This window comes from Nilaparvata lugens, chromosome 2 (assembly GCF_014356525.2).
Source record: "Nilaparvata lugens isolate BPH chromosome 2, ASM1435652v1, whole genome shotgun sequence".
Lineage (NCBI taxonomy): Eukaryota > Metazoa > Arthropoda > Insecta > Hemiptera > Delphacidae > Nilaparvata > Nilaparvata lugens.
Genome location: NC_052505.1, coordinates 66,239,563 through 66,255,347, shown reverse-complemented (window position 1 = coordinate 66,255,347; position 15,785 = coordinate 66,239,563). Strand labels below are relative to the sequence as shown.

Genomic DNA, 15,785 nt, shown 5'->3' with positions numbered 1-15,785 from the left:
CTGGACGGAGCACTGAGCTAAGTTCGATTTTAGATAGACATCACATAAACATATGCTGTGTGCAAGAAACAAAATGGAGAGGTGCCAAATCGCGAAAGATCAGAAATGGCTTCAAACTGATTTACAACGGAACAGAGACCACTAGAAATGGTGTTGGTGTTATGCTGGACCACCACCTCAGCAATAATGCTGTTGAAATATGCAGAATAAATGATCAAATCATGTCTGTAAGACTTGCTTTAGATAAACAACCATGTCTGAACATCGTTCCTGTCTTCTGGGCAAGTGAATTGCCCAGAAATGGAAAAGCAAGAGTTCTGGGAGGAGTTACTAATGCATCTAGCAACCATAGCTGTGAAAGAAAAAACAATAGTATGTGGAGATCTAAATGGACATGCTGGTATGAATGGTGGAGGTTATGAAGGCTTCCATGGTGGCTTTGGATACGGAGAGCTGAATAAGGAAGGGGAAACAATTCTTGAATTTGCAGCCACCCACAACCTAGCAATGGTGCATACCTTTTTTCAAAAGAAGGATGAACATCTGATCACATACAAAAGTGGAAACTGTAAGACACAGATTGACTATGTCCTCATTGACAGGAAATATCTTAGGCAGATCAAAGATTGAAGGTTATCCCTGGGGAACCACGTTCTTCTCAACACAGGCTATTGTTAACCGCCTTCAAACTGAAAACGCCCATTAAGATGAAAAGACCCAAAGTAGAGAAGATAAAATGTTATGCACTGACCGATGAGAGAGGAAATAATGTGAGACACAAAGTAGTAGAATATTTTTGCAAAACAGTCTCCCCAAGCAGCCACAGCTCTTCGACAATATGAGCAGACTTTAAATCTTTCTGTTTTGCTACAGCAAGAGAAGAACTGGGAGTCACAAAAGGACCGCTACATAACGCTAAAAGCACCAAGTGGTGGAATAAGCAAGCCCAAGACAGTGTAGCTGAAAAGAAACGCCTGTTCAAAATTTGGCAAAATACCAAAGATGAGGCTGATAAAGAAAACTATAAACAGGCAAAGAAAGTAGCAAGAAGAACAATGGCATCTGAAAAAGAAAAAGCTGAAACAAACTTATACCAGCAGCTTGAGCAAGTAAATGGAAATGGAATATATAGAATTGCTAAATGTGGACATGATGAAACTAAAGATTTTGGAACTACAAAATACATCAAGGATAAGCAAGGTACTTTACTTACTGAAGACAAAGACATCTGTTCAAGATGGTATGAATAACACTTGTTGAATGAGGATTTCCCAATAGAGCCAGAAGTAGAGCAACCAAGGACAGAGGGACCTATAAATGAAATCACTGAATCAGAGGTAAGGAGAGCTATCTCAAAAATGAAAATCATAGAGCAACTGGACCAGATGATATACCGGCTGAGCTCTGGAAATTTCTCAGCTCGGATGGAGTTGTGTGGCTTATGGGGCTATTTAATAACATCTTGACCAGTGGGAAAATGCCAATGACATGGAGAGAAAGCACTTTAGTCCCGTTTTATAAGAATAAGGGTGATGTCCGAGAGTGTGGAAACTTCCATGGTATTAAACTTACTTCTCACACATTGAAGATATGGGAACTAATTATAAGCAAACGTCTTCAGAATGTAATAAACCTGACCGGAAATCAATTCGGCTTCACTGCAGGTAAAGGAACAACTGATGCAATCCACGCTATAAGACTGTTGATGGAAAAAGCCCGAGTAAACAATCAAAATCTCTGGATGGTGTTTATAGACCTTGGAAAGGCCTTTGACCGTGTACCAAGGACATTAATATGGCAAGCCTTGCGATATCAAGACATTCCTGAAGTCTATATAAATCTCATCCAGGACACGTATGACAATGTACAAACATGTCTTAGAAGTACAGCCGGTCTATCAAAGAGTTTTGGTGTAAAAGTAGGAGTTCATCAAGGTAGTGCTCTCAGCCCACTTTTATTCAACATTACAATGAACTACCTTACTGAGAAGATTCAGAGACCCCTGCCATGGAACCTGTTGTATGCAGATGATGTAGCATTAATATCAGACAGTGTAAAAGAAATACAAGATACTCTGGAGCAGTGGCGAGGAGCTCTTGAACCAAATGGGCTGTGCATTAGCAGGACCAAAACCGAGTATATGATCTGCAACTTCGACCCAGACACATTTGGTAGGACAAATCCAGATCTCAAACTAGATGGCATCATACTACCTAGAGTGAGCAAATTCAAATACCTAGGGTCAGCAATTTCAGATGATGGCACAATAACAGCAGATATAACACATAGAACAACATCTGCATGGAACAGATGGCGCGAGTTAACAGGTGTCCTTTGTGATCCAAGAATGCCCATCAGAACAAAAGGCAGGGTCAACAAAACATGCATACGACTGGTTTTACTGTATGGAGGCGAAACATGGGCTTCGTTGAAAACATGTGGGCAAAAGCTTCATACTACGGAAATGCGCATGCTGCGGTGGTCAGGAGGAGTTACCCTTAAGGATAAGATCCATAATGAACATGTACGTGGCAGTTTTAAGGTAGCACCTATTGCTTAGAAACTTAAAGAGTCCAGGCTGAGATGGTATGGTCATGTTATGCGAGGACCCGACGATAACGTGGTGAAAAAGTGCCTCTTCTTGCCTCTTCATGAAAAATTTGGATCTTTCTACAAACGATGCCTATAATCGGATAAAGAAGGAGGAGAAGAAAATGGAGAGGATAGCCTTGAAAAGTAGGGCGGGCCGGGCTCGCGTTGCTTACTACTAGTGTGTAGTGATTTTGCTCCGAGTCGTTCAAGGACACAGGCCAAGACAGGCCAAATCCGTGAGCCAAATCCGTAGGTGCGTAGGGTCCTTAGCTGAATCCCGAGCTCGGAAACCGGCCCTAGTGTTCTGAATCCACAGTTTTAGTGTTTCAGCACTAAGACTTGAGCAGCACCATGATCACTTTCTAGAGCTGATGGAGCTATATTTTCTATTATCTAAAGCCGTGTCCACACTGAACAAATGTTTGTTGTCGAACATTTGTTCAGTGTGAACACGGCTTAAATACCACTATTAAAACATTTTAAAAGTTGATAACCATCCTAGACGTATAGGTTAGGCCTACTCGTACCGGTATAAATAATGAATAATATTGAAAGCTTATTTCAGAATTATTCCCATTGATGTTAAATATTATAGATAGGATTTATATTTTTCTTTTATTTTCAAAAGAAATTGGAATAGAATACCAACCAAATAAATTAAATAACTTTTTGCTATTAGAAAAAACGCCTATCTGACTGCTAGTTGTTTTCTCTAATAGCAAAAAGTGATTTAATAATGAGCAGCTCGTGATGGAAAACAAATAAATTAGTTTTCATTGTTTTGAAGTTCAGATTGGGGTATCACAGCTTTTTAAATTAACCGCCATTTCGGATTTGTATAAAAATAAAAATCTCACTTATGCAAGCAAATTTTCGAAGCAAAAGATAGTTTTTATTGGTCAATTCAATTAATTTGACATGAAATTGATTACTTAATCAAGGAAATGAGAACTGTTATTGTATCAAATTCAATGGGATGAATTGAGTAACAGCTATACACTAACATAACAGCTGTACATTCAGTTGCAAAATGCGGAGAGACTTGGCAACGTTTTTCTCCTATCTTTCTTCACTGCCATTATAACGTGCACCTCATCATAATATTACATGGTTGTGACAAATTCAGTATGGATAACCATCACAAAATCAACTTCACCACAAAACGATGAATTATTATTTTTTTCGTTGCTTCAGTCGATTTGGAAAAATTGATCACAGATAATTTTCAATAAATATTTTTGACTGGTTGTCTATCTCTTGGACAAACAACACAGTAAATAAGATCCAGTTTGTGGTTTTAACTGCATCCACATAATGTAGATATTCACCGCATTTCTCACTACTAACGATTGTTGAAATTGCAACTTGAAGTTAAAAGAAAGGTATTGTCTCATATCTTAGCCGCGGTTATGGGTGAATGTAGAAAAATTCAATTAAGAACAGCAATTGTTCTACGACTACTGCTATCGCTGTCACTGCACCGACCTAGTTTTGTAACCACCTCACTACCATTTAAACAAGATTAGTCGGAGAGTTTTATAGCTTTCTATGTGGAAGGTGATGGTGTGCCCGATATTTCATGTGCAAATGCTATCTGCAGAGAATCTTAACTAGCATGGTCTGTGTCAAGCTGGAAATTTATGTGGGATCTGCAACTACTATAAAGTCTTCACAAGCTATGGAATTCAGGGCTGAACTCCAATGTTATCAAAGGGCGTGATTATTGTGTTGCACATGACTTGCACCGACAATTGCTGTTCAACTTTATTGTGAAGCACTTGCAGTGCCATATTTTCTAGTCATACATGCACCAATATAGTATTCAAGTCTTTCTCACATATGGGAGCTGTAAGATGATGGAATCCTACATTGCTTTAGTCTAACTTGAAAGTGCGCATGAGGTGAAATGTACAAATGATGCAGAATATTAACATCCATTTAAAGGTGAGAGTGTCGGTAATACAATATAGGCTAGTGTGTAGTACTATCAAAGATATTAATTTACATAGTGATATTTCGATATTCTATTGTTGTAACGCTGTAAAATCAGAAATATCACACATTCAAAAATAACAACATTTATGACATCGAAGAAAGAATGCTTCTATCTACAGTAAATTGATGTAAAATTTGAACTTCCCCCTCGACTTTTGAAAGTCAAACTTCTGTTACCTTGGAAATTCTATTAGTCCATACAGTACTACTTGTAGCTTTACACATAAATTGTCACTTATGCGATTAATGAGAGTTCAATCCTTCAACAAAAAGCGATTGTATTGTCCCAGTTGTGAAATATAGAAGGAAGATGACTCATGCATAACCCATACATGTATCATGCTCATATGTTGTAAATTACCACAATAATTATAGCCACAGCATTACTTCAAATTTTTTAATTAATCGTTCCATTTTTTCAAGGTTCAGCACTTCGCCTTAAACAATCATACAAGCACTGTATTACTACTTGAATGATTATTTGAAATGATTTATGAAGTGAAAAATAGGAACGATAAATTTCAAAATTCGAACTAACGCTGTGGTCTACTAGCAGGCGCGAACCCAGTGTGAGGGGGGCGACCACTTTCCAAAAGTGGTGTTTGAAAAAACTGCCTACTAGTCCAGTCATTACATTGGTGCTTGCAATTTATATTGTAGTTCTGATTTTTCAATATTATTGTTTGGGTACAAAAGAGAAGTCCAATTTTTTCATGCAAAATATCCTATTTTTTCATGTAATATTTCCTTGAGCTAAATACAGAATGGCCCAAAAACCTAGTATTTTCGGTTCATTTTCCAGTTTTCAGCTATTTCCGCCAAATCCTATAATCGGACAGACAAATTTCTTCACGTCTTTTTTTCAGATCATGAAATTTCTAATGAAATGAGTTCATTCGGTTCTTTCTTTTTTTTTCATTTTTTGTGTAGTTGAGAAGTTGATACTGTGGTAATTATTCATATTGAATGAAAAATACTAAGAAATTGTCGAAAAACCAAAGATTTTTCTGATCTTAGAAAGATTAGTTACTTAGAAAGACCGGTTTCGGTTATCACACAATTGTCAATCTCTGATAAGACAGAGTTTATAACTCTTACAGACTCGACTTTATAACCGAATAACCAAAATTTGTGTTTTTTGACAATTTCTTAGTCTTTTCATTCAATCTTTCTATCTTCAATGAGTACTAAGTTACAAATTTTCAAAAGTGAGTAAAATTCCAAGTAAAAATCAATTTTGAATTTTAGTTTTTGATCAATAATACCTTCCAATTGTTACCATTGAAATGTATAATACCTAATCTCTATAGGCGTAATTTTGTTATCTACAATAATTTGAGACCAGGTAGAGCGCTCTATCTGATATAGATTTCCAGGTACACCTGACAAAAATAATATTATTCTAGTATTTTGGAAAACACCCAAGTTTTAGCTTCAATCATCATCAGCAATAACTCCATTGTCATCACATTGAGATTTCGCACCTTGATATAAGTTCATTAGATCATATTCTATGAGAATCATCCGTTTTTAAATGCACTTAATTTAGTGGAGAGGCGCGCATAAGGAGTTAAGGACATCTCAAGGATCAACATTATGAACAATCATAACCTTTGACACACTGATCAGATCACATTGTACCACTACTCATTCTTCTCGGCTCGTCAAGGCGGTTCGAAATCATGCATCATAAGTCGAATTCGATCGAAAATAGAAAATTCATCCTTGATTGTAATTTAACCATTATTTGACTACACAAAGAAATGTCCAATTTCTATATTCAGAGCTTTGTATCTCGGTAACCCGTTATCATAGGAAAATGATATTGGATTTTGAAATAGAATCTCCTCTCTTCGTTGTTGTAAACGATTCATGGAAGAATATAATCGTAATGTAAGATACGATCGTTAAAAAAAACAAGAAATCGAAGATACTTTACTCATATTATCGGTCTAGGCAGTGGTATGATAGGAAACAGTGATTCAAGATGAATCTTAGGCAACTGAGCTCGTAGAGGATGGAATCGTCTATAATTTGGAATCACTCATGAGTTCCTATGATGTATTAACTCATTTTAGACATCTTTGATTCACAGAAAAATAGCGAATGAAATGAAAAACTAAAATCGCCATTTTTAAAATCGGCTGTAACTTTGTAATGGTAGTGAAATCGAAAGTATTCTTCATCATAGTGGAAAGAGAATATATACTATCCCACATCCGTTCTAGATTTTGAAATTTTATCCGAAGTATTTCACTAGATACGCCGCTTTGAATATGTTGTAAATTGTTAATTTTTTGTGAAGAGAAATTTATTATGGAATTTTCCTTATGATGCATGATTTTGAACCGCCTTGACTAGCCGAGAAGAATGAGCTGTGGTACAATGAGATCTGATTGGTGTGTCAAACGTTATGATTATTAAAAAAAAATTAAATTCAAAATTTGGATTCTTGAGCTTATACGCGCCGCTCCACTAAATAGAGTGCATCTAATTCTCATAGAACATGATCTAATGAACTTATATCATGGTGCGAAATCTCAATGTGATGACAATGGAGTTATTGCTGATGATGATTGAAGCTAAAACTTTGGTGTTTTCCAAAATACTAGAATAATATTATTTTTGTCAGGTGTACCTGGAAATCCATATGCGAAAGAGCGCTCTACCTGGTCTCAAATTCTAGAGCACAGATGGATTCTCGAATTATACATTTAAATGGTAACAATCGGATAATATTGTTGATCAAAAACTAAAATTCATCACAATTAATTTTTACTTGAAATTTCACTCTTTTTTGAAAAACTGTAACTCGGTACTCATTGAAGATAAATAGTTTCAAATGTTCTCATTTCATTGGGAATTCCATAATTCAAATAAAATGCCAGAGCAAATTTTTCAGTTCGATTACATGATTTGGCTGAAAACTGTGAAATGAACCGAAAATACGAGGGTATTTGGGCCACTCATCTGTATAGAGCACAAGGAAATTTCATGAAAAATTTGGTTCTGGCCTTCTCTTATGTATCCAAACAGTATATTGAAAAATCAGAACTACAATATAAAATGCTAGCGCCAATGTATATAGTGACTGGACAAACTACTGTAGTTGCAGACGTAAGTATCATGACTACCTCGGCATTTTGATTAACAATTTCAAAATCTAATTAATATAAAAAATAAAGCTATCAAATGCTGTTTTTTACATTGAAAACTTCAACAATTTCCGGGTGGGGTGTCGAACGGATGAGGAGGTTCCATCACCACCAACACAAAATCGCCTCCCCCACAGGTCCTGGATCCGCGCCTGTTGTAGTTATTTGGGTGTTTTGTTTTGTGTTTCCAAAATCAAAAGAATATTTTTCAAAATGAAATTCATGTGGAAATCAAGAATAACTAATCATAGTTTTCCGTCATTGTGGTTATGTCGGCAAAGTGAAACTTCCTACGTGACTCCCCACAATCCAAGCCATACGCTAATAATAATAGTACTGTATTGTTCATAACCGATTATCACTCAATACTATACTATCAAGAATAAAGTACCGAATAGGCCTGCTTCAGTCACGGTTCTGAAGTACTTCTCAACTCTCAAGTTTAAAGCCATTTGAGAATGTACGAGATTATAGTACAATACAATAAGGTGTTTAAAATTAATGATTTACATTTTTCACTCGGTTTATTCTCATTATTTAATCCTCGTTATAACTTTTGTTTTCTCTCTCTCACTCTCTCTCTCTGTCTCTCTCTCTCTCTCTCTCTCACGAACAATCATGGTATGTCACTCTTTCTCATTCTCTCCCACTGTTTCTCTCTTTCTTTTGTTCTTTATCCCTTTCTCACTCTGGAGAAGCATATCCTCATTTGTTATTCTTTGGAGCATTCACTTGACACACCCATTCGACCATGTTCTGCTCAGAAAAGAGACAATTACATGGATGAGTACACGTTTTTCGTTCTCCACATTTTGCCGTTTTTCATCTTTATTATGCGTTCCTCTATTATTGTTGTTTCGTTGTCTGGTAATATCCAGCACGAGCACGTGCGCTGAGCTGTCAAGTTCTGACCAGGCAACAATCTTTCCACCAAAATATTCTGGTGCAAATTATTCTCGCTAATATAAATTTCAGAAAATATGAACGGTATATTTGAACACTTTCAACAACACAAAATCTAACTTCAGACAGACAGACCAGAGAGTATGCACTTTCAACCCTCAGTACAGCCGTACAGACCTATGTAACATTCTATACTCTCTGAGAAAGACAAGAAGTTATTTCCAGAAAAATGAAAATTTCAAAATAAAACCCCATATACTCAAACATAATATCAAAGAAATAGCAACAACAACAACAACATCAACGACATTTAGCAATTTGATCATTTCGGAGGAGGTAAGCTTTCAAGTTCTTCAATCTTGGACGTGGGAGAAGCATGAATGAGAGTAAAACGCCGGAAAATAGCGGTGTTTTCCCAGTGATTTGTTATGCGAGCACAGCACAGCTGGTCGGTCACATGCTTCGTCATAGGAACGTGACTGAGAGGCCACAACGGGAAGGAGCACCAAGGTAGAGAAGAACGGAAGTAAATGGGAACGAAGGAAAAGGGGTAAGGAGGGAAAGAGGAACCAAGGGTGGAGTGAACAAAGAAAAGAAAGGAGGAGGGTGATGGTAAACGGTGTGAAGGAAAAGGGAAGAAATCCAGTATCAAGAGATGACAGTTGGAGCCGAGTTTTATACCCGAGACAGCGTCACGTGACACGTACCCTTCTCATGGCTGCACATACATTTTGTACTGAAACAAAGTGCTGTTATACTTTCTTATCACTTGTTGAAACAAGATGCCTGTTTGTTGAAGTTTGTTTGGGACTCGACGCTAAAAGATTATTTGAATTTTAAAGGAACATGCTTTGCAAGGTGCGTTTTGGACCTCACACCTTCCAATCATATAATGCAACCTATAATATCTACTTTAGAATGACAAACAGATTTATGCCCGATTTCACCAACCTTGGTCAAGGCATTTGAACATGATTAAAATTTATCCGATGATCAAATCAGCAATAATTCGTTCCACCAACACCAGTTACGTTCAACCACGGTCAAACCAATGGTTAAGTTTGACTGCCGCCGAACGAGCGATCAAAAGACTGGTTGGATGAATTTCCTTGCTTGTTTGTGGGTTATATTTTGATGCAATGAAAATTTTCAAAGTTTTTAGTGCGATTGAATTTAGTTGTAGTAAGTTATTTGGGTTGAAGAAAGGAGACGGGGCCGCGCTACCTGTACAATGGTACAGGTAGCTAATGCTATAATTAAGCTGATGCTATAATTATCATACTATACGTCATTATATTGAATTATTTGATATTATATTCTTACAAATAATCATCAGCTGATGAATAGCGCACGTGGTGTGTAACCACGAATTGTATGTAACTCAAGTTAGTCTGTATACAGCTTGTGAGCAAGTTGAGTTTCATCAAAATGAACCATTTTGTTTGGATGTTGTTCCAAAAAGGTTCATCCTGCAACTCTCGACTATCACACTCTATTGTCCTCTGAATCCGCTTCATTACCCTTATTAGTGACCGGAGTGGCCCCATCTGCTTTCTTGAAGGCAGTTTTAGCTGGTAGGGACTCATCTATTACTTTCCACCTTACCTGTTACTTGTATACCCACTTTATTATTGAATCTAGATCAGTGTTCAAGTACTTGTTATTCAATTATTTCTAATGGTTCATTTTGATGAAACTCAACTTGCTCACAAGCTGTATACAGACTAACTTGAGTTACATACAATTCGTGGTTACACAACACGAGCGCTATTCATCAGCTGATGATTATTTGTAAGAATATAATATCAAATAATTCAATATAATGACGTATAGTATGATAATTATAGCATCAGCTCATGGAAAGCGTATGGCGTGTGTTCGTGGCACACGTCTTCTTAAAAAATCTTCATAAAAAAATAAAAAAATATACGTTCCTAGTTTGTATTTGTTCCTAGTTTGACTAAATTTGTACTTATAATCGAGAAAAATGCGTGTGTTTATCCTCGGAGTGGAATCCTTAACAATAGACCACGAAAATGTCGAAACTCATTAACAATAGGAGACCACTGAAAGGTCACTAGAACTACCTGTTCATCCATTGCTTTCGGCGGCCCCGTCGCCTTTCTTTTACCCAGTTCTTTATTTGTGTGTGTGTGTGTGTGTGTGTGTGGTGTGTGTGGTGTGTGTGTGTGTGTGGTGTGTGTGTGTGTGTGTGTGGTGTGTGTGTGTGTGTGTGTGTTGTGTGTGTGTGTGTGTATGTGTACTGTGATGAATCTTTCAAATAGATCTCATGAAAAGAGAGAAAAATTGTGATTCCCTTTTTAAAATGAAAGAATTTGCTAAAGGAATAGTTAGCGACCGAGCGATAAAGCTTACTTATCAGTAACTGTATATTAGATAAGAGTACTGTTCTGTACCGAATATTTTCTAGGAAAATTATTCAATAAAATTATAATTATTTTGCAAATAAAGCACAAATTGTTTATGAATTGATCATTGATTTTGAGGTTACACTTTGTTTACTATCGATCAGATGTTTTTAAAACAGTTCGAACGCAGCTGACTGATTCAAAGTATTGTCAAATGTCATGCTGGCTTCACGTAAGATATAATACCACCTCTAAAAAATTATAAAACTATCAATAAAGGATCAAGAATTTCAAATAAAAAAAATAAAATGTATGTGTTATCATTGAAATTATTTATTATTTAAGAAATTATATTATATGTCAGGTCTTATTGTAACTAAATAGGTCATAGCATGAAATTATATTATTGATAAAACGGCAGAAATTAATTATAACAGTCTCAAACCTAACAAAAATTGTACAAGAATATTAATTTATTAATGATTTAATTCAACTGAACCACATGGTAATTAAATCTCTTTGGCAGGTCTAAGCCAATCACGGTGCATCGAAATAGCACCAAGAAGGTGATCGTTTGAAAGCAACACATGTTAATCTATTATCAGACACCAACCCTGCCTTATCATTTACGCTAGCACATGTACATTGTATGAGAGGAACTATGTCTATAAGATTAAGCAGTTTTAAGAATTACACAAATTGAATTATTATTGTAATTAAAGAATTATATTCTACTGCCTGCCATTGACGTCACGTCTACGTCACAAGCGTTCTACCAATGGCAAATTTTTATGCAAATTATTACATCGAGATTCTGAGAAGCAAGGTCTAGCCTAGAAGCTTAGAGAAAAGACAGCACTTCCCTTTTGAAATCCTCACCGTGCAGATCTCTTATTATAGTTACCAAGACCTATTTGTGAAAATTTCTTGTTCGATTTTAAATGTTCTATTTGTGAGCCGATATTTTAGGCCAATTTATTTGTTATTTGTAAATTTCTGTTTTCATCAATCGATAAATTTAAAAGCTTAAAGTAAATTATCCCTTAATTAATTCGGTGAAGGAGATATTAAATCAAAATTCCCCACGTGCTGAAACCGAAGCCTGGATTGCTGCCGATCAAACGATTTTTTGATCTAAAGAAGAAAACCACGACCGCCAAGGAAATTCACGTGAGTTATAAGTTTTAAAAGGGGCCCCAATCTACGCTTCGAAAATATTTCAGTGCAGAAAAACATAAATTTTTCTTCGTTAAATTATTGGCCACGCCGACAAGCGCTTTAGCATTTAAGAGCCTAGAATTTATTCCTATTTAATTCATACGAACTTGTAGTTGATTAACTATCCTCCGCTGCCTGAACCACGACCCCGAGCATTTTTAAAAATATTTTATAAATTCATTTTTTTTTCATTATTTTTTCAAAAACTGTTAAACTTTATCAATTGTAAAATTCTGTCGAATCACGCATGGTATCATGCAAGCACAAGAACATTTTTAACTCCTTTTGTTAATGCTAAATTATTATCAACCTGTAAATCAAATTCTGAATCTGCACTGTATGATTACATATTTTATTGTAATATATTTCAGTTTTGTTAATTCGCTTTCTGAGTTCGATTATTTCTTAAGCCTGTCAATCATTGAGTCTGATACGTTCTATATCATCAAGAACCAATCGAATACGATCATTGGAATAATTGAATTAAGCTGGATATTGGAACAGGTCTAAGTGGATGTAGCGAGTGGGGTCAGATCGAGATATTTATTCTTTGTCCTTACCTGCTCATATATCAGCTTTTATCTGTTACCTACCTCGACTTAGGAGCGAACGCATCAATTGTACAGCAGTGGCAGCCATAGATCATATAAATTCCTACAATAGAGCTTAAAACCCGACAAGACTCTGTTCTCGAAATATATTCTGAACGATATTTGGTCCAAATACCGTATTTTAATCCTTCAGAACTTATTAGAGACGCAGTCCCGTAAATTATCTACATCGGGATTTTTGCTCGACCTGTATGATTTTGTATGCTCATTCTTCACAGGTAATAATTTTTAAGGTATCCGTCTTCAGTGTTTAGCGATCGCTACACTGCTTATAAAAATTTCATCACTATACAATTTGTCATTAGAAGAATCAAGGGTGAGCGAGCGTTTAGGCCTCCCGCGATTCCGACAATTGTATTGAGTCTTGTAGTGAGTCAATCAGTCTGGTGTTCACTCAGCGTACTCACACGCCATTGCAAAATTTATAGCCGCTACACCACTGACTCAGTGCAAGATTCACCCTACATGTGTGAAGCCGTTAAAAAACGCACCACAGTACAAATCTCCCAATTAACGAAATGAGTTATTTGTTCCTAGTTTGACTAAATTTGTACTTATAATCGAGAAAAATGCGTGTGTATATCCAATCAATGTAGGCTACCACTGGTTTACAGCTGAAAATGGAAAATGCCTGTAATCAGACTGGGCCACCAATCCATTCCTCGGAGTGGAATCCTTAACAATAGACCACTAGAATTTCAAAACTCATCAACAATAGGAGACCACTGAAAGGTCACTAGAACTTCTACCTGTTCATCCATTGCTTTCGGCGGCCCCGTCTCCTTTCTTTTACCCAGTTATTTATTTGTGTGTGTGTGTGTGTGTGTGTGTGTGTGTGTGTGTGTGTGTGTGTGTGTGTGTGTGTGTGTGTGTGTGTGTGTGTGTGTGTGTGTGTGTGTGTGTATGTGTGTATGAGTGTATGTGCGTCTGTGTACAAATCTCCCAAATAACGGAATGACTTGGAATTTGGAACTTAAGGCCCTTACAATATAAGGATCCGACACGAACAATTTCGATCTAATTCAATTCAAGATGGCGGATAAAATGTGCGAAAATGTTGTCAGAAACAGGGGTTTTCGCGATTTTGTCGAATACAGCTCCAACGATTTTGATCAAATTCATACCGGAAATAAGCATTGATAAGCTCTATCAACTGCTACAAGTCACATATCTGTAAAAATTCCAGGAGCTCAGCCCCATCTATGCAAAGTTTGATTTTAGATTCCCAATTATCAGGCCTCAGATACAATTCAAACAAAACATTCCAAGTGGAAAGGATACAGCATAAAAATCTCCACAATTAATGTCCAGTAACATTTTCACCTAAAATTTAAAATAAGCTCCAAAATCCGAGAAAATGTTATTATTCCAATTGCAGACTGTTGACAACTGTTGATTCTATTAAATCATTCACTATGAAGAGATAGCAGTTCTCGTGTATTTCCAGCGTTATTGTCCTGTCACCAGCTGGCTTGGATCTTTGAATAGTAGACTTGAGATTCGTGTGAACACTAGCGTCAGGTGATAAATTTACATAACGGCAAGGAAAGTTGTGTGAGTGCGCCAAACCAGATTTTTGATGATTAACCTGATGTTGTTTCCAGTTTAGCGCATTGTTTTATTGTTGTATTATAATATAATAACTGGCCTATATATGTCAAATTGTGACATCCTTATATTGAGATAAAAAAATGTATTCTATTTATATATCACCTGCATCAACTTTTAGGAACGTGTCTAAGCTGAGAAACAATCTTGAACTCGATCTGGAGAATAAGGTTTCTATGTGATACAGAAGAAAGCACATGAGAATTTATCTCCATGAATGAGATGATAAGCACTGAATCAAGGAATATAGAAAAATTTCTCACACAAAGTCATTAGGTCATGTGGTTTAGAAAAAGCTTCAAGGAAAAGTGATAATCTGGTAATCTGTTTTTATTATTGATGAATGAGAAATGGAGTGGCAACGATTGATACCAAGAGACAGGTCAAGGAAGAGCATTGGCCGAGAAAAGGTAAATGCCAAAACAGGTTCATAAGCACAAAGGTGTTAACCGATATTAGTGCCCATGTAGTTTCGAAAGTCAAACTCATGATATGAAAGCGTCGAGGAAAACTTTATTAAAAAAATATTGTCAACAATAAGGAAAGAAGGTGGAAAAAACAACTGCTACGAACACGTTTACACATTTAGCAAAAAATGTCTGCAGTAATTCCACTTCCTATTATCATTTGTCACATCACCAAGAATCAAGAACCTGTCCAAGTTTGTTAATCGTTGGGAGTCTTGGGTGGTGGTCTGGTTAGTGAACGTCGTTGTCAGAAATTGTGAAGCTGGGACGAGGGTCTCGTCTTCCAAACATTAGTCACTGCTTGACTCCTGACTAAGTCGATAATGTGGTTCAAACAAGATCACTGAACTTGCTCTTACGACGTTTCTAAGGTGAGATTCACTTCAAACTCTCAACATCCACTATAAAAACATCAATACTCCCCATATAATTCAAAGTGCCGATAATTCAAAGTGAATCAATTTTTAAAATACAGTAGTATAGACTATAGATAAATCACACATTACAGTATTAAAATTGCTCTCACTCTACGAAACAACAGAACTGACACAATACACTCACAACACACTCAGTGTCGTGTCACACAATCGTCAATGAAACTAGATCAATGGAATATCAATGTTTGGAATAGAGTAATCATGTGACAAACTCACCACAAATCGTGTATTCTGTATATGATGGTGGTTGTAGTGGTGGTATTGATGGTGCTGATATGGATGGTGAGTTGTTGGCAGCATGTTGCATCGGTGCTGGTCGTTGGGATCAGTCACGTTATCTGAAACAAATTCACAATCACATCTATTGATTCACATTTGCAACTATACATTCAGTTATAGTGAATTCACTTAAACCTATCAGCATTAATTG

The 15,785-nt window shown here is 36.4% G+C and overlaps 1 protein-coding gene across 1 annotated transcript in view; it reads right to left on the bottom strand.

Moving 5' to 3' along the window:
• LOC111055233 (facilitated trehalose transporter Tret1) overlaps positions 1 to 15,785 on the bottom strand; it is a 210,359-nt gene that overhangs the window by 103,319 nt on the left and 91,255 nt on the right. The window contains exon 3 of the mRNA XM_039422505.1: positions 15,572 to 15,693. Coding sequence (XP_039278439.1) covers positions 15,572 to 15,655 — 84 coding nt within the window. The 5' untranslated portion in view covers positions 15,656 to 15,693. The remainder of the gene's footprint in view (positions 1 to 15,571; positions 15,694 to 15,785) is intronic.